This window comes from Petromyzon marinus, chromosome 8, assembly GCF_048934315.1.
Source record: "Petromyzon marinus isolate PM22_M1 ecotype Great Lakes invasive population chromosome 8, UKy_Petmar_22M1.pri1.0, whole genome shotgun sequence".
In the NCBI taxonomy this organism is placed as follows: domain Eukaryota; kingdom Metazoa; phylum Chordata; class Hyperoartia; order Petromyzontiformes; family Petromyzontidae; genus Petromyzon; species Petromyzon marinus.
In genome coordinates this window covers 8,211,291-8,228,590 of record NC_133674.1, presented here as the reverse complement: position 1 = coordinate 8,228,590, position 17,300 = coordinate 8,211,291, and the positions used below count along the sequence as shown (strand labels likewise).

Here is a 17,300-nt window from a genome sequence, read left to right as displayed (position 1 = left end):
TGACAAACACATAAATAGACAACTGACTCACATCAACACACAAAGACAAAGATCCCCCCCTGTCGCCTGAACAGGCTTGGAGCAAGTGCTGTTAGCGAGCACTTATAAAGGCCGGCACGGCACACGAGGGGGTGGGTGGCCAGCACCAAGCCCGACCGCCTTTGTCTCCCCAGTGACACATACTGACTCACCTCTCGCCTGACATCAAAGCGCAATTGAACGGCTCCGAATGGTGACCTCGCTATACGTACAGCACTGAACACGACGTAATCATCAGCGTAGTTGCGCAGAACACAACTAGCAGAATAGATAAGCAGCCAGTGTCCTCTTCATACATACATATGTCCATCCAGATCGAGAACAAATTTATTCTTTACGACAACCTGAAATCCCCACCGGCCGATAAGTTCGCCTGCTGTGCGTGAGCCCATTGCTGTGCGTGGCCACGTGGCCGAGCCAGTGATATTGTGCGAAGACATCTGCGTAACAGTCGTGTGACGGTCGCGTTATTTGATAGATTTTTTTTTTTTACAAAAACATGCTCAACATATTTGTCAATTACACTGTGTGGCCTTCAAAAGGAAATATATAATCGGCGACGTTTCCCTTGATGGCTCTTCTTCGTGGCTTATTCATTGGTGTACTATGAAGAAGGCTCATTGCCCGAAACGACGCCTATTATAATTTTTTTATATAAGGCATTGTTATTGTCGACCGTCTTGTTTTTTTCTTTCTATGAAACTGGAGGTCGGGCTTTAGGGTAACATAGCATCTGTACAATATTTGAACTTGAGTAGAGAATATGAGAATAGATGTTCATAGCAGGGAACGGAGTTCGCTTTATGTAACGGATCTCTATGAGAGTGAATGGAGATCGCTTGGGCTGAGGAATCTCTTTGAGAGTGAATGGAGATCGCCCAAATCAGAGCGTCCGGTGTGTCGAGCAAGAGCGTCGTCGTCGTCGTCAAAAATAACAATCATCAACAACGCCATCGCCATAGCCGGGCAGAGCGGAGATCCGTGCATGGGGCGGGAAAGAGGAGAGAGGGAGGGGGAGGGAGACAGAGGGGGATGGAGGGAGGCAGTGCGTGCGTGAGAAGGGCATGAAGGTATGAATGTCGGATGGGACGGAGAGAGAGGGGGGGGATGATAGCATGGCAGAGCGGAATGAGGAAGGGAGGGAGTCAGTGATTGATTGACGAACGGGCAGATGGAGGGAGCGAGAGAGAACAGAAGGTGTTGGATGATGGGATGGAGGGAGGGAGGGAGAGAGGGAGGGTGTGCGTGCGTGCGTGAGCGCGGGAGGGTGTGAGAGTGTGGGGTGGATGGAGGGAGACCACGGAAGGCTCAGGGTGAGAGTCACCTCACGCTGAGATCAGTGTCCGTGATGGAGTTGGCGGTGATGAATCTCCGTCTGTGACTCACGCAGGCGAGTGGAGCAGAGAGGACGACGAGGAGGAGGAGGAGTAACCGAGGTGACTGTGCAGGGGAATTCCTCTTCAGGGCTGGGAGAGAGAGAGAGAGAGCAGGAGAGAGGGGCCGGCTCCGTGGAGCGAGACGCACAGAAAGCGCTCCGTGGTTGCGAGGACGAGGAGGGCAATGGCGCTGGAGCGCGTGCGGGAGAATTAACGCAGAGGCCACGGGGAGCGTGGAGACGCAACAATCCGTGGTCTGCCGCCGGCTCCACGCAGGTGCTCACCTGGTCTGCGTGTCTCCAGAGTTCTCTGTGTCTCTCACTTGGTATGTGTGTCTACAGAGTTCACTGTGTCTCTCACTTGGTCTGTGTGTCTACAGAGTTCACTGTGTCTCTCACCTGGTCTGTGTGTCTACAGAGTTCACTGTGTCTCTCACCTGGTCTGTGTGTCTACAGAGTTTACTGTGTCTCTCACTTGGTCTGTGTGTCTACAGAGTTCACTGTGTCTCTTACCTAGTCTGTGTCTACAGAGTTCACTGTGTCTCTCACTTGGTATGTGTGTCTACAGAGTTCACTGTGTCTCTCACTTGGTCTGTGTGTCTACAGAGTTCACTGTGTCTCTCACCTGGTCTGTGTGTCTACAGAGTTCTCTGTCTCTCACCTGGTCTGTGTGTCTACAGAGTTCACTGTGTCTCTCGCCTGGTCTGCGTGTCTCCAGAGTTCACTGTGTCTCTCACCTGGTCTGTGTGTCTACAGAGTTCACTGTGTCTCTCACCTGGTCTGTGTCTACAGAGTTCACTTGTGTCTCTCACCTGGTCTGTGTCTACAGAGTTCACTGTCTCTCACCTGGTATGTGTGTCTACAGAGTTCATTGTGTCTCTCACCTTGTCTCTGTGTCTACATAGTTCACTGTGTCTCACTTGGTCTGTGCGTCTACAGAGTTCACTGTGTCTCTCACCTAGTTTGTGTGTCTCCAGAGTTCACTGTGTCTCTCACCTGGTCTGTGTCTACAGAGTTCACTGTGTCTCTCGCTTGATCTGTCTCCAGAGTTCACTGTGTCTCTCACCTGGTCTGTGTGTCTCCAGAGTTCACTGTGTCTCTCTCCTGGTCTGTGTGTCTACAGAGTTTACTGTGTCTCTCACCTGGTATCTGTGTCTACAGAGTTCACTGTGTTTCTCACTTGGTCTGTGTGTCTACAGATTTCACTGTGTCTCACTTGGTCTGTGTCTACAGAGTTTACTGTGTCTCTCAGCTGGTCTCTGTGTCTACAGAGTTCACTGTCTCTCTCCTGGTCTGTGTGTCTACAGAGTTCACTCTCTCTCACCTGGTCTCTGTGTCTACCGAGTTCACTGTGTCTCTCACCTGGTCTGTGTGTCTACAGAGTTCACTGTGTCTCACTTGGTCTGTGTCTACAGAGTTTACTGTGTCTCTCACCTGGTCTGTGTGTCTACAGAGTTCACTCTCTCTCACCTGGTCTCTGTGTCTACCGAGTTCACTGTGTCTCTCACCTGGTCTGTGTGTCTACAGAGTTCACTGTGTCTCACGACTGGTCTGTGTGTCTACAAAGTTCACTGTGTCTCTCACCTGGTCTGTGTCTACAGAGTTCACTGTGTCTCTCACCTGGTCTGTGTGTCTACAGAGTTCACTATGTCTCACGCCTGGTCTGTGTATCTACAGAGTTCACTGTGTCTCTCACTTGGTCTGTGTGTCTACAGAGTTCACTGTGTCTCTCACATGGTCTGTGTGTCTACAGAGTTCACTGTGTCTCTCACCTGGTCTGTGTGTCTACAGAGTTCACTGTGTCTCACGACTGGTCTGTGTGTCTACAAAGTTCACTGTGTCTCTCACCTGGTCTGTGTGTCTACAGAGTTCACTGTGTCTCTCTCCTGGTCTCTGTGTCTACAGAGTTCACTGTGGCTCTCACCTGGCCTCTGTGTCTCCAGAGTTCACTGTCTCTCACTTGGTCTGTGTGTCTACAGAGTTCACTGTGTCTCTCACCTGGTCTCTGTGTCTCCAGAGTTTACTATCTCTCACCTGGTCTGTGTCTACAGAATTCACTGTATCTCACCTGGTCTGTGTGTCTACAGAGTTCACTGTGTCTCTCACCTGGTCTGTGTGTCTACAGAGTTCACTGTGTCTCTCACCTGGTCTGTGTGTCTACAGAGTTCACTGTGTCTCTCACCTGGTCTCTGTGTCTACAGAGTTCACTGTGTCTCTCACTTGGTCTGTGTGTCTACAGAGTTCACTGTGTCTCTCACCTGGTCTGTGTGTCTACAGAGTTCACTTTGTCTCTCACCTGGTCTGTGTCTACAGAGTTCACTGTGTCTCTCACCTGGTATGTGTGTCTACAGAGTTCATTGTGTCTCTCACCTTGTCTCTGTGTCTACATAGTTCACTGTCTCACTTGGTCTGTGTGTCTACAGAGTTCACTGTGTCTCTCACCTGGTATCTGTGTCTCCAGAGTTCACTGTGTCTCTCACTTGGTCTGTGTCTACAGAGTTCAATGTGTCTCTCACCTGGGCTGTGTCTACAGAGTTCACTGTCTCTCACCTGGTCTCTGTGTCTACAGAGTTCACTGTGTCTCTCACCTGGTCTGTGTCTACAGAGTTCACTGTGTCTCTCACTTGGTCTGTGTGTCTCCAGAGTTCACTGTGTCTCTCGCTTGGTCTGTGTGTCTACAGAGTTCACTGTGTCTCTCGCCTGGTCTCTGTGTCTACAGAGTTCACTGTGTCTCTCACCTAGTCTGCGTGTCTACAGAGTTCACTGTGTCTCTCACCTAGTCTGCGTGTCTACAGAGTTCACTGTGTCTCTCACCTGGTCTGTGTGTCTACAGAGTTCACTGTGTCTCTCACCTGGTCTGTGTCTACAGAGTTCACTGTGTCTCTCTCCTGGTCTGTGTGTCTACAGAGTTCACTGTATCTCTCACCTGGTCTGTGTGTCTACAGAGTTCAGTGTCTCTCACCTGGTCTCTGTGTCTACAGAGTTCATTGTGTCTCTCACCTGGTCTGTGTGTCTACAGAGTTCACTGTGGCTCTCACCTGGTCTCTGTGTCTACAGAGTTCACTGTGTCTCTCACTTGGTCTGTGTGTCTACAGAGTTCACTGTGTCTCTCACCTGGTCTGTGTGTCTACAGAGTTCACTGTGTCTCTCACCTGGTCTGTGTCTACAGAGTTCACTGTGTCTCTCACCTGGTATGTGTGTCTACAGAGTTCATTGTGTCTCTCACCTTGTCTCTGTGTCTACATAGTTCACTGTCTCACTTGGTCTGTGTGTCTACAGAGTTCACTGTGTCTCTCACTTGGTCTGTGTCTACAGAGTTCAATGTGTCTCTCACCTGGTCTGTGTCTACAGAGTTCACTGTCTCTCACCTGGTCTCTGTGTCTACAGAGTTCACTGTGTCTCTTACCTGGTCTGTGTCTACAGAGTTCACTGTGTCTCTCACTTGGTCTGTGTGTCTACAGAGTTCACTGTCTCTCACTTGGTCTGTGTGTCTACAGAGTTCACTGTGTCTCTCACCTGGTCTGTGTGTCTACAGATTTCACTGTGTCTCTCTCCTGGTCTGTGTGTCTACAGAGTTCACTGTGTCTCTCACCTGGTCTCTGTGTCTACAGAGTTCACTGTGTCTCTCACCTGGTCTGTGTCTACAGAGTTCACTGTGTCTCTCACTTGGTCTGTGTGTCTCCAGAGTTCACTGTGTTTCTCGCTTGGTCTGTGTGTCTACAGAGTTCACTGTGTCTCTCGCCTGGTCTCTGTGTCTACAGAGTTCACTGTGTCTCTCACCTAGTCTGCGTGTCTACAGAGTTCACTGTGTCTCTCACCTGGTCTGTGTGTCTACAGAGTTCACTGTGTCTCTCACCTGGTCTGTGTCTACAGAGTTCCCTGTGTCTCTTACCTGGTATCTGTGCGTCTACAGAGTTCACTGTGTCTCTCACCTGGTCTGTGTGTCTACAGAGTTCACTGTCTCTCGCCTGGTCTGTGTGTCTACAGAGTTCACTGTGTCTCTCACCTGGTCTGTGTGTCTCCAGAGTTCACTGTGTCTCACGCCTGGTCTGTGTCTCCAGAGTTCACTGTGTCTCTGGCCTGGTCTGTGTGTCTCGAGAAAGATCACTGCATCGCTCTCGACAGGTCTCTGTGTCTCCAGACAAATCGCTGTATCACCAGACACGTTCCTGCATCTCAAGTGGGGTCGAGTTGAGTTGAATAGTAATAAACTACACTTATATAACACATTTCACCCGGAGGTCACAAGGCTCTGTACAGGAAAGAAAGCATGCAGGCTTACACCATTCAAATCCAACCCCAACAGAAATTATTCGAGAAAAAGAAAAAGCCCTTAAAATAAGTCCGTCTTAAGGTGGGATTTGAATTAAGCGAGGGAGTCAGCAGACCGAATGTCCAGTAGAAGTGAATTCGACAACCTGTGGGCCACACGGGAAAAAGCTCGGTCACCCATCGAACAGAGATGTGACCTTGGCACACACGAACAGGCCAGACTCGGAAGACCGAAGAACTCTTGCTGGAACGAAGTAGATCCCTGCATAAATGAGGGAGAAGCATCATTGAAGGACACGGAAGTGAGGAGAAGAATCTTTGAACTCGACTCGAAACTGGACCAGCAGCCAGTGGCGAGATGCCAACACACGGGGTATTAAATGGGGTCAGCGATAATGGTGCGTGTAAATAATTCCGGCAGCCGCTTATGCACATGTTGGAGGTGACAACAGTTCAACGGGGATGCCAGCAGCATATTAGACAGAAAACAATACGAGAGAAAACAAAGACGTGAGCGAGCTTCTCAGCGTCCAATAGTGATACTATAGTGATACTATAGTGACGCTATAGGGCACAGCTTGGCTATATGGGCGCCCCAGTAGCGAGATGTTAACTACCTCGCTTGATATAAAGGAGGTCGTGGGTTCGATCCCCACCTTGACGCCTGCTGTATATTTGGAGTTTGCGTGCTCTCCCCGTTGTCGTGTGGATTTTTCCCCGTGGCCTCCGGGTTTTTACCTCAACATTTAGAAACATGCGTTTAGAGTATTTGGCTGCTATACATTTTCACATGATGAGCCACTTTGTTGAGCTATCATTTGTGGCCAAGTTGCTTCTGAAAAATACCTACATAAAGCTCAGTGGGCCTTACCTGGTAAAATAAAAAATATATATATAATGTCGTTTGTTTCTAAGAAGACAAAATGGGCAGCCTGAGTGACTTTGTTAATGTGCGCTTCAAAGGTTAATGAGGTATCAAGGACAACACCAGGACTACCAACTGCCTCAGCAGCACCAATTTTGTTGGTCGTCGATTGTCACACAGACTCAACCAGCCTGAGGCAGTTCGTGCGGGGACCCAACAAACCACCTCCGTCTCGTGGTGCCCCAGTGCCGAGATGTTAACTATCTCGCCTGGTATGGCGGAGGTCGTGGGTTTGATCCCGACACTGACGCCTGCTGTATATTTGGAGTCTATCCATCTCCTCGTGGTCACGTGGATTTATTTTTTTTGCCCGGGTCCTCCGAATTTCCCCTCATTTAAAATCAACAACGTGCGTTTAGAGTGTTTGGTTGCTCTGCATTTCCACGTGATAAGCCACATCGTTTGAGCTGTCATTTGTGGCCAGGTCACTTCTGGAAAAAAATTGATATTTTAGCTCAGTGGGCCCAGCCTGGTAAAATAAAAAAAAATAGTTTGATTTTAAATAGTTTATAGACTAGCAAGAACGCATACTTGGACGAGACTGACAAATTAAACACTAACAGGACTGTAATGTATGAGCTTACTACATGAGCGGATGTGTTGTAATCATGTGTTATGATGTGCAATGCGAGTGTAAATGGTTAATAATTATTGCATGCGTGTGCCTGCGTATGCTGCACTGTTACTCAGAGCCGGAGGCTGCGAAAGTTTTTGCTGAGAAGGAGGCCTCAGCAGCTCCGTGTTGACACAAAAAATAACGACTCTATAGCGTCGCACAAACTTAAGCCGAACCCAACATTGAAACAAAGACATATGTCAAATCAAGTCCTTAAACGATTCACTGTTTTTTTTAAAGTGACGAATCAAGACACAAACGCGAGCGGAACACAGCCGAGAGTGGCAAGGCGCCCCTCCAGCGTTTGCTCCATCGCCCGAGTTTGAGTTGCTGTGTGGCCCTGTCGCTGACCAGCGTCTCGCTCTGGAAAAAATCCAGGTTTATACCTCTTTATTATCGCCCACGCGAGTGGCGAGCCATTAGCAGCGGATTGTGTGCGGGCAGGGGGATGGCGGCAACTGCCCTTAACACCGTAAACGGTGGCGGATATCCGAGCCAGTTGTGGGCCTCCCCTAGGTCGCCTCAGCCTCAAATGAGTTAACCGCGCCTGGTGCGGTGTGGAAACATCCAGCACTGGGCAGAGACGGTTGGCGCCCCAGTCACCCAGCCCGTTGTGTGTGCCCTTAATAGGCGCTCGCTAACAACACTCGCCGCAACAGTCTGTTCAACAGTTTACCACGTAGTAGGCTTTCGCGACCAATGTCATCCATAATACAGGGGGTGGGGTTTGGGGTTAGATCGCCCAAGTATATAAATGTGTCGTTAAGCCCGCCACCACCCGACACAGCCAATTAGTAAGGGTTGTCACGTAAACGGAACGTGCCAATTCGTTACTGGTAGAGCACTAGTGTAGTGTGTAGTGTAGCATACTCGTACAGCACACCGGTTGTGTTGGAGAGGCAAGCCACAACATTTACAACCTGAGTACGCGGGGGATGTGTGGGTGGCTGTGTGTGTTTAGGTGTGGCTGCGTCTCACCGGGACCCCCACAACCTACAGCACCTGAACAAATCGGAGTCCACGTCACCCCACGAGAAGGGGGGATTGGGGGGGGGCTTATCCCGTTGGGGGGGGGGGGAAGAGGACCATGGGGAACGGCAGCGTGAAGACGCACCCCCTCCGTGACCCCGACGCGGCATCCATGGCCCCCTCTGGACCCCCGCCGCCCCCCACGGGGCCCGGGAGCCCACAAGAGACGCTGCTGCGTGCCGAGCTGCGACAAAGAGAGGCACAGGTGACCCCCCCCGCTCTCGCTCTTAACGTTTCGGTTTTTATTTTAGTTTTTATTTTCTACCCCACGCGTGAAACCTCTTTTGCCACGGCACTCCGAGGTTGTTCTCTGGCTGGAGTCCTAGTAGCACAAGTAGCTACATAATGCTACGGGCACCGCACTTTCAAGGGCCCCGCGCTTAACGCTTTCAAGCTATCAATTCCGGTTCAGTGATTCTGCACTTGCTCTATTACTATAGTACTATACCACCTTCAACTTTTATGAACGACTGGGTGTTTAAGGTGAGTGATTTGTCGTATTATCTGGCTGTATAGCAAATGAAAAAATACAATTACTTTTCTATGTAAGTTAAACATTTGTGTTTTAATATTTACGTGTTTTTTTTAATTTAGGGCCCCTTTATAACATCATGCTACAGGCCCCGCACTAGCTTAATCCGGCACTGGGCTGGACCGCTGCTGCAAGTGCTTTTGTGGGCGCTTATTCAAAAGTAAAGAAAACAACGAAGCCGACCATCGCGCTTTTGTTACTTTACCTGCCCCTGTACTGTTCGGTTCAATCATTGCCCTCCGTCCCACTCTTTCCCTTCGCCGCTCATCTGCTTCCACCCCACACATCAGATCGTTGCCCCTGCAGCGTTGGGGCAGTGAGCCCAAGTACCTCTAGACGGCACCCCCACCCCCCATTTCAGGCTGTGTTGTACCCTTCTAGATTTGAAGTTTTCGTGACTGCAAGGATCCCATACTCTTTGGTTCTTTCGGTACAGTCACGTAGGTGAAAAAAATAAAAAAATAATAAAATCACGACGTTACAGGCGCAACACAAGCGCCCGTCATCAGGTGGGACCACCACAGCCAGAAACAACTGCTGGAATGGGCAAGAGTGCTGCAGTTGTTCCCGTTCGTCATGTATCTCCCTCTGTGATGTTTGTGTTTTGGGTTCTGGAATCGAAACGTCAGACAGGCACGCTGAACAACACGCGGTGCAACCCTATATATCTTATTCAATGCCTGTGATTCTGTCAGCTTTCATTTAGTGATTCTTTTCCCGCGTTCAATCTGGAGCTAAATCTACCCTTCGCCGATTTGCACTGCATGGATTTACATTTGAAATGTGCTCAGTTACTCGTGTGATGCAGTTGTTTTTGTTGAGGTTTTTATGTTTCGTTTTTGTCATTTTGGTGACCCAGGTGACTCTTGCGGCGACTGCGCCGAGTTCCCACCTAGTTAAGCAAATAAACGTTTTTACTTTTGCTGTTCCCCATGTCTGGAGTTCACTGCAGCTGGTTGTCCATGCTCGGAGTGTAACAATGCATCGGTTTACATCGATTCTTGTGATCACGATGACACGTGCATCGAATTTGCGATTGGAAGAATCCACGATTTCCGGTGGCATGTGCTCTACAAAATACATTGTAATATATGAATTGATGCATCATCAGTGCCAAATATTATGATCTTGGCCTAGTTTTTGTTTTGCTATCATTTGCTTTGATTTGATATTTATTTTGCTGTTTTTCTACAATTGCCGTAATAGACAACGGTTACGTTCATTCGTGTTTATTCCTTGAAAAAGTTAATGCCAGTCTCAATGGGCTCTCGCCTGGTTATAGAGGATTATTATCAGTAGACAAGGATGTTGGGATAAGATATTTGAACAATTCCGTAACTTATGTATAGTGCGATTTAGTGGTTTAAAAATGCACAGTGAATGATAGATAATCCTGGTCCTCAAGGTCAGTGGAGTGCTTTTGTTTTATCACGAAATTACAGACTTGTCACATGATCAGCGATGGCACTGCCCTTGCAGAACTAGACATTAGAAATTATTTGAAGAAGAGCTATTGCCCAAAACGTCGAATATTACATCTTTTTTTTCTATACGGCAGTGTGATTGACAAAAGTGCTGAGATTATTTGTTTACACGTCAAAAGAGCGACGAGTTACTAGTCTGGCATAAAACGAGTGAGATCCGTTGTGAAGTGCGTCTGCTGTACGGTGACAACCGAATTGTATTTTATTTACAGGTGCGGGACCTAGAAGTGAGAGTCCTTGGGTTGGAAGCCGAGCTCAGACATCGTACGGTACAGGTGAGCCGAGCGAGACGGCGTCTCCAGAAAGCAGTGCAGCAAGAAGGTTCCTGACCTACGCCTTTCAAACGTGACCGTGACCCTTGACCCTTCCACAGGTGCGAAAGCTGCAGGAGGCGATCGGTCACGCGTCCGGGGCCCCGACAGGTCCCCTCGGATCCCCGTCATCGCCCCCGGGGTCGGGTTGCCTCCTCCCCAGCCTCCTGCACGCGGTACAGAGGGGGCCGGGCCCACGGCCCCTGGCCAAAGCCGGGGTCTCGGCGGAGCCGGCGTCCAGCTCCAGCCTCCCGCGGCAGCAAGTGGGGGGCACCGCGTGCTGGGCCCGTGTCCACAAGAACCCCTGGTGAGGCCCCACGCGAGCCTCTGGGTCGGGCTCTCATCCGTTCGTCGATCTGTCAATCCCTCCATCTGGCTCTTCAGCACTCTGTCCAATGGTTCGTCCCGTCAATTTCCCTGGCCCGCCATCCGTCCCTCGTCTCTCCATCCGTTCATCTTTCTGTCCGTTTGTCCGTCCCTCCATGCATTTGTCCATCTCCCCATACGTCCATGAGTCCCTCTTATTTCCATCAGTCCTAAATTCAATACGAATGTCCGTCAATCTATCCGTCCGTCTTTCTCTCTGACTGTCTGCCTGTTCCCCCATCCCTTCGTCCATCAGTTGTGACCATACCTACCGCCCTAACGCCACCAGATTTTCCTCGTTTCGCTGTCGGCCACTTCTCTCACTTTAGGAGTTTCCAGTGCCCAGTGCTTTGATGTTGGCTCGCCAGCAGAGGTCGCCGCTTCAGCCAATGGAACCTCAGCACTCGGGCTGAACGATCTGGGGAAAATATCTTATTGCGATTTTTTTTTTACAGATATTGCAATTTGACTTGCGATTAAATCTTTTTTTAAGTCAAGCTTCAGTTCAACATTCACTGTGTAATAGATTTTAAACATGTGATGGAGCATTACCGCATGATAACATCAAAATATGAACTGCTCTACATATTCTAATGCAAGGATGAGAACTTAAAATATATGAATTGCTTCCAACATTTATTTATTAAAATGTTTTTATTGAAATAGAAGAATCAAACACAGAACAATTGTTAAGTTAAATAACTAAAGTTATAGTAATAAAAAAATAGGACAATTCCAATAAGAAAGTAATAGGACTTTTCAAATCGCAAAAAAATCGCAGCCTTTGCGATTTACCAATCGCATTGTTTCAAATTGCGATTCATCGATTTGAAATCGATTAATCGTTCAGCCCTACTCAGCACTCACGCTTAAGTCGACCCAGTCATGCGATTTAGTGGTTGTTGCTGTAGCTCTCTCTCTCTCGGATGTGGTTCCAGGTCTTACCGCGTGTTGTCCAGCACAATGTCTGACGTTTCTCTGCATGTGCTGGGAGCTACTTCTGGAAATGAAACCAGTAAAGCAGCAGTCCACAACCTTTTTGGCACCAGGGACCGGTTTCAAAGAAGCTCTCCAGCGACGTTTGTTTGTTACTCATTGTGGCTACTAGGGGTTAGAGCTTGTGGGCTTTATACCAAAACTGTTGTTGAGACGAGTACGCAGTGCGGGAAAGAGGCGCGGACGGAAGTGGTAAATAATAAAATAATGGGCGGGCCACGTGCGGACTCACCGCTCTCACCTCCTGCTGTGCGGCCCGGTTCCTAACAGCCCACGGATCGGTACCGGTCCACAGCCCGGGGGGTTGGGGACCCCTGCAGTAAAGCACACATTAATGTCAAAGTGACTTCCTGCCCAAATGCTAATTTCAGCATTGGTGCTGAGATCTCCTGTTTACAGCCATGAGCCAGCGGTGGACATATCCACATGCATAAGACAGAGGGGCAAGTCCATCCATATGGCAACCAGCCGTTGACTTAGCCAAAAGTTGGTACATATTTCATCAACCTCGGAGGGACGATGGGCTGAGTCAACCACCACAACCAGGATTTGAACTCGCGACCTTCCGATTGCGAGCCGCTCGCTCTCGCGATGAAGGCATCGGGCCGGGTAACCAACACGCACGCGAAAGAGCTCCCATCATCGTCACGATCGTTGCGATCGTTGCGATGTCCTCCGTGCGCCAATGTCTCGCGCAGCTCGCAGAGGCTCATCAAAGCCGCGCTGGCCAAGAACGAGTTCCTGCGGCGACTGGAGGACGGGCGTGTGGCCCGCATGGTGGAGTGCATGTACGAGCGCGCGTACTCGCCCGAGCAGGCCGTCATCCGGGAGGGCGAGGCGGGCAACCACCTGTACGTCCTTGCAGGTACCACACTCACCGAGCCGTCGCACCGCGACTCTCTCCGCACCGCACACCGCCATGCTCGCCATACCACGCCGTCACATTCTCCGTAAACGAGAGTTGAGTTGCACGATTTTGCGAGCGATTGGTGGTGCAACCGATAGCTCAGGTGTGTGGAGCCACTTTAAGGTACCGGAGCAACCCAGCCTAGCGATCCTACTCATTCTAGCAGCCTCGGTCAGACACAAAGATAAAAAGATCCCCCGTGTAGCCTGTAACAGACTGTTGGGGCAAGTGCTTGTTAGCGAGCACCTATGAAGGCCGGCACGGCACACGAGGGTGTGAGTGGCCAACACCACGCCCGACCGTCTTTGTCTCCCCTGTGGCGATGTTTTTACACACCACACCAGGTACTCATTTGAGGCTGAGTCGACCTTGGGGAGGCCCAGGACCGGTTGCGATAATCGTCACTGCTGTTGGCTGTGAGCGGGACTTTTAGACTGCCATATTTGATGATGATGTTGATGAAACATTTTTGTGACACTGCTGATGATGATCATCATGATAATGGTGCTGCTGGTTAATGGTATGTCAAAACTTACTGACCATGATTCTGATGATGATGTTGATGATGAGGATAAGTGATTAGGATGCTTCGGTGACTGCTGCTACAGCTTTTGGTGGTGATGCCTGAGATAAATTATATAAATACCGTTGCTGCTACTTATGATGATACAAATACTAGTGATGCTAAATGCTGCAATTCCTGAAGATGCTAATGATGATGCTCCTGTTGAAGTTGCTGACGATGCTGACGATGTTGCTGATGCTAATGGCGATGCTGCTGATGATGCTGATGCTGCTGACGATGCTAATGCTGATGCTAATGACGATGCTCGTGATGCTAATGATGATGACGATGCATCTGCTAATGATGCTGCTAATGATGCTACTGCTAATGATGATGCCAATGACGCTGCTGCTAATGATGACGCCAATGACGCTGCTGCTAATGACGATGCTAATGAGTGTGCAGATGCAAATGATGATGATGCTGATGAGGATGCTGATAATGCTAATGATGATGCTAATGGTCAGAGGGTGTGGTGGAGATGCAGCAGAGGGGCACCTGCCTGGGCCACATGCACCCAGGCACCGTGTTTGGGGAGCTAGCCATCCTCTACAACTGCAAGCGCACCGCCACCGTCAAAGGTGCCGTCCCCAGCAACGCATGCCCGTCTCTTGCTGCTATTGCGCAGCCCTCTTGCAATCCACTGCTGGATGAATGCCTCCGCATGCCAAGTTGGTCACGGGGTGGTGGGGGGGGGGGGGGGGGGGTTGTTTAACCATACTTCACCACACCGGTTAACGCGGGTTGATGAAGTGGGGGCTCAGGTCTGGTTCGGATATCACTCACCCTCGCCGCTGATGAGAATCGAGCCAGGTTGACAGGCTCCTGGCACAGTGCGCTGACATCTCGCCAGTGGTGAGATGTCAGCTACCTCGCCTGGTATGCAGGAGGTCGTGGGTTCGATCCCGACCCTGATGCCTGCTGTATATTTGGAGTTTTGGTTGTCTCTCTCCCGGTGAAAGGAGCGACGAGTTTTAGAATGAACATGACGCGCTTAGAGTATTTGGCTGCTATAAATTTCCACGTGATAAGCCGCTTCGCGGAGCTGTCGCTTGTGGCCAGGTCGCTTCTGACAAAGAGCTGTACAGCTCGGTGGGTCTTACCTGGTAATATATATTTTTATAAATAGTTTAGCTTATTCCTCGCGAGCTGCCGCACAACGGCCGTGCACTCCTGCGAGAGCCATCGCTTTGGAGGCAAGGGTTGGCGGATCGTGGGTCTACAAGATGAACGCTGTCTGTTTTTGCGTGGAGCATCTTCATATCGGCGTTGGTGCACGATGCGGCACGTAAGACACCGGAGCATATAGTGCGGTCGCGTACAACGCTTGGTGTTGCTGCACTGGCTCCTGCTGGCAACATCTCCCGCAGCAGCCTGCTCGATGCTTGGCGGTCGCCCATCGGAGCTCTGTCCAGACTCAAATCCTGCATCCCAGGTTGATTTGGTCACCTTCGTGTGCTCCCTTAAGTGCCCGGTCTTAAATCAATAAATAAATAAAACCCTCGAATTGAAGTGACTGCCGCCTTCTCATCACCCCCCCCCCCCCAATTGTGCGGCCAACCCCAGCGGTGACGGCGGTGCGCGTGTGGGTGCTCGACCGACTCACGTTCCAGGCGATCGTCATCCGGGAGGAGCAGGCGCGGCACCAGGAGCACGTGCACTTCCTGCGCAGGTGTGACGCGCGCCGCGGTGCCGCCGCCGCCGCATCACACACCCCGCCTCCGCCACGCCGCACTTCAGTGTGCCGTGCCATGCCACGTGATCGCGCTGCGTGGTGTCGCGCTGCTGCCCCTGCACCGAGCCTCCTTGCAACGCACCGCATGGCACCGCGCAGCCATCGCGCTACGTCACGCTGCAGCGCTACCACGCCGTGCTTCACGTTGACGTGCCACGCGGCGCCGCACTCGCAACCGCACGCTGTTGCTTTTTCAACGCACCGCACCAAGACCGCGCGGAACCATGAACCACACCGCACGGATGCCAGATCCACCACCGCCACGCCGCTACCACACCACGCCATACTGCACAGCGACACATCAAAGCGTACTGCACCGTGGGGCACTGCTGCTAAACCACGTGGCTCCCAACACCCCCGTTGCACCGCATGGCACTACCTCGTGGAACGGGTATTTCTCTTCAGCGACACCACACGCACGGTGCCGCTTTCAACGCAGGCACCAAACCCATCCCGCTGTGTCCAAGCCACAAAGGATCCTCCCGCACTTACCCCGAAAGGGCATTGGAGGCAAGTGCTGCCCTTGAGCGCCTACTGAAAGCAGGCACGGCGCACCGGAGAGAGCGATGCAGTCAAGCGCCACGGGAAGCCCACAGCCTCCTTTGTCTCCCCCCCCCCACCCCCGCCCCCCGCCCCCGTGCGAGCGGTGACACGCATTGCGCATAGGCCACTTGTTTATTCCGATTCGAATTAAACGAGACGCAGGGCCAGGTTCAGGTTCTTTTTTAGTTGCCACTGACGGACGGCACCGTCGCACCACCTGCCTGCTTCGCCACAAGTTAGCGATGGGATTCGCACGACGGCGCCGACGTGTGTTCATTTAGTTTGGTTGTGTTTTCTCTATATTCATATTCTTAGCTCTTTCGGTAAAGTCACGTTGAAGGGAAACAACAAAATAATGAAATATATATAAAACAATAAAAATTCTCACGACGTTTCGACCATAACACAAACGGTCGTCATCAGAGTAAAAAAATATTTTGCGTGGGAAAAAATGCGGAATGTTTGAAACCTCTACAACCCTCACTTTTCAACATTCGAATTCAATTAGAATGGCTGTGATTCGTCCGTTTAAATTGTGGTTTGACAACTCCGGGAGTGGCCCACCGTTCCCACCAGTCGATCAGCTAAACGATGAGGCTCTCGCGCGTCTGTCAATGGAAGGCCTCGAGTTGCCCTTTCACAGTTTATTGGCTCGGACTCTTTAATTCTCAAATCAATCGCTCCCTCCTTCCTCTCTGCCCCCCCCCCCCCCCCCACCGTTCCCCCAGCGTGTCTCTGCTCAGACAGCTGCCCGAGGAAAAGCTCGCACGCATCGTGGACTGCATGGAGGTGGTGAGCAGCAATACTCATCTCACACCGCCCCTCCCCCAACCCCATCCCGGATTAAACCCTCATTTAAAGTCCCGTAAATCATGGCAGCCCCTGCCCACCGTCCACGGGTCAGCGAAGTCGATTAAATCGACCGGCCCATCAGTCAAGGAGCAAACGAGCGGTCTCGTGGGCCTCAAACACACGAGCTGGCAGAGTTGATAGCAGGCCGCCCTTACAGCGGGAAGCTGCCACGGTGGAATGGTCAGAACACTGGGTTCCATTTCCCGGCACGGCTGCTGAAACAAGTGGCGTGAGTTTCTCGAATCTCCACGCTGCCCATTGGTAGAAACGGGTACGCCACAATTAGTTAAGGTTGCGTTTGATGGGGTAAGTATATATGTTGAACTTCTTTTACATCGTACGTAGCCAACCGTGCTAATCAGAGGTGTAGGTACTCACCCCCGCCTCTTCAAAGACATCTGGCCAGTGAGGAAGAGAAGAGACAAAATCCCCTCCAGTGGGGGCTCTGGGTCTCGTGGGAGGCCCTTTCGTCAGCAATTACGAAAGAAAAAGAACCGGGCTGCTCCTTTACCCTTTGACCTTCAGCCAGGCGATGTGACCTCCACAGCCGCTAAACCGACAAAATGAAGCCATCTGATGTGCGGGCGCATTTTAGTGAAGGAGTTAATTTCTTTCCGTGGTGGGATTGTCACATCGCGTCAAGCACTGACGAGAATTGACGGCGACTTGGAGGGAGAGGACCCTGCCTCTTGGTCTGACGAGCCATGGGAGGCAGTTTCCCCACTGATTTCGAGAAGTGGGAAATAATGAGAG

At 50.8% G+C, this 17,300-nt stretch overlaps 1 protein-coding gene and 1 long non-coding RNA gene across 5 annotated transcripts in view; one reads left to right on the top strand and one right to left on the bottom strand.

Annotated features, from left to right (window-relative positions):
* The window catches only part of LOC142924103 (uncharacterized), a 32,330-nt gene extending 30,879 nt beyond the window's left edge, over nt 1-1,451 (bottom strand). The window contains exon 1 of the long non-coding RNA XR_012941256.1: nt 1,364-1,451. This is a non-coding gene — a long non-coding RNA (uncharacterized LOC142924103). The remainder of the gene's footprint in view (nt 1-1,363) is intronic.
* Nucleotides 1,283-17,300, top strand: part of LOC116940188 (cGMP-dependent protein kinase 2-like) — a 28,987-nt gene continuing 12,969 nt past the window's right edge. The window contains exons 1-8 of one of the 4 annotated variants that reach the window (XR_012941255.1): nt 1,283-1,691; nt 8,189-8,461; nt 10,485-10,547; nt 10,646-10,890; nt 12,644-12,810; nt 13,885-13,998; nt 14,984-15,089; nt 16,424-16,487. Coding sequence is in view for 3 of the 4 variants with exons in the window: in XM_032949572.2 (XP_032805463.2) it covers nt 8,315-8,461; nt 10,485-10,547; nt 10,646-10,890; nt 12,644-12,810; nt 13,885-13,998; nt 14,984-15,089; nt 16,424-16,487 (906 nt within the window). In the remaining variant the exon portion in view is untranslated. Of the gene's footprint in view, nt 1,741-8,188; nt 8,462-10,484; nt 10,548-10,645; nt 10,891-12,643; nt 12,811-13,884; nt 13,999-14,983; nt 15,090-16,423; nt 16,488-17,300 lie in introns of all 4 variants that reach the window. The other 3 variants (XM_032949572.2, XM_032949570.2, XM_032949571.2) reach the window with 3 other exon arrangements.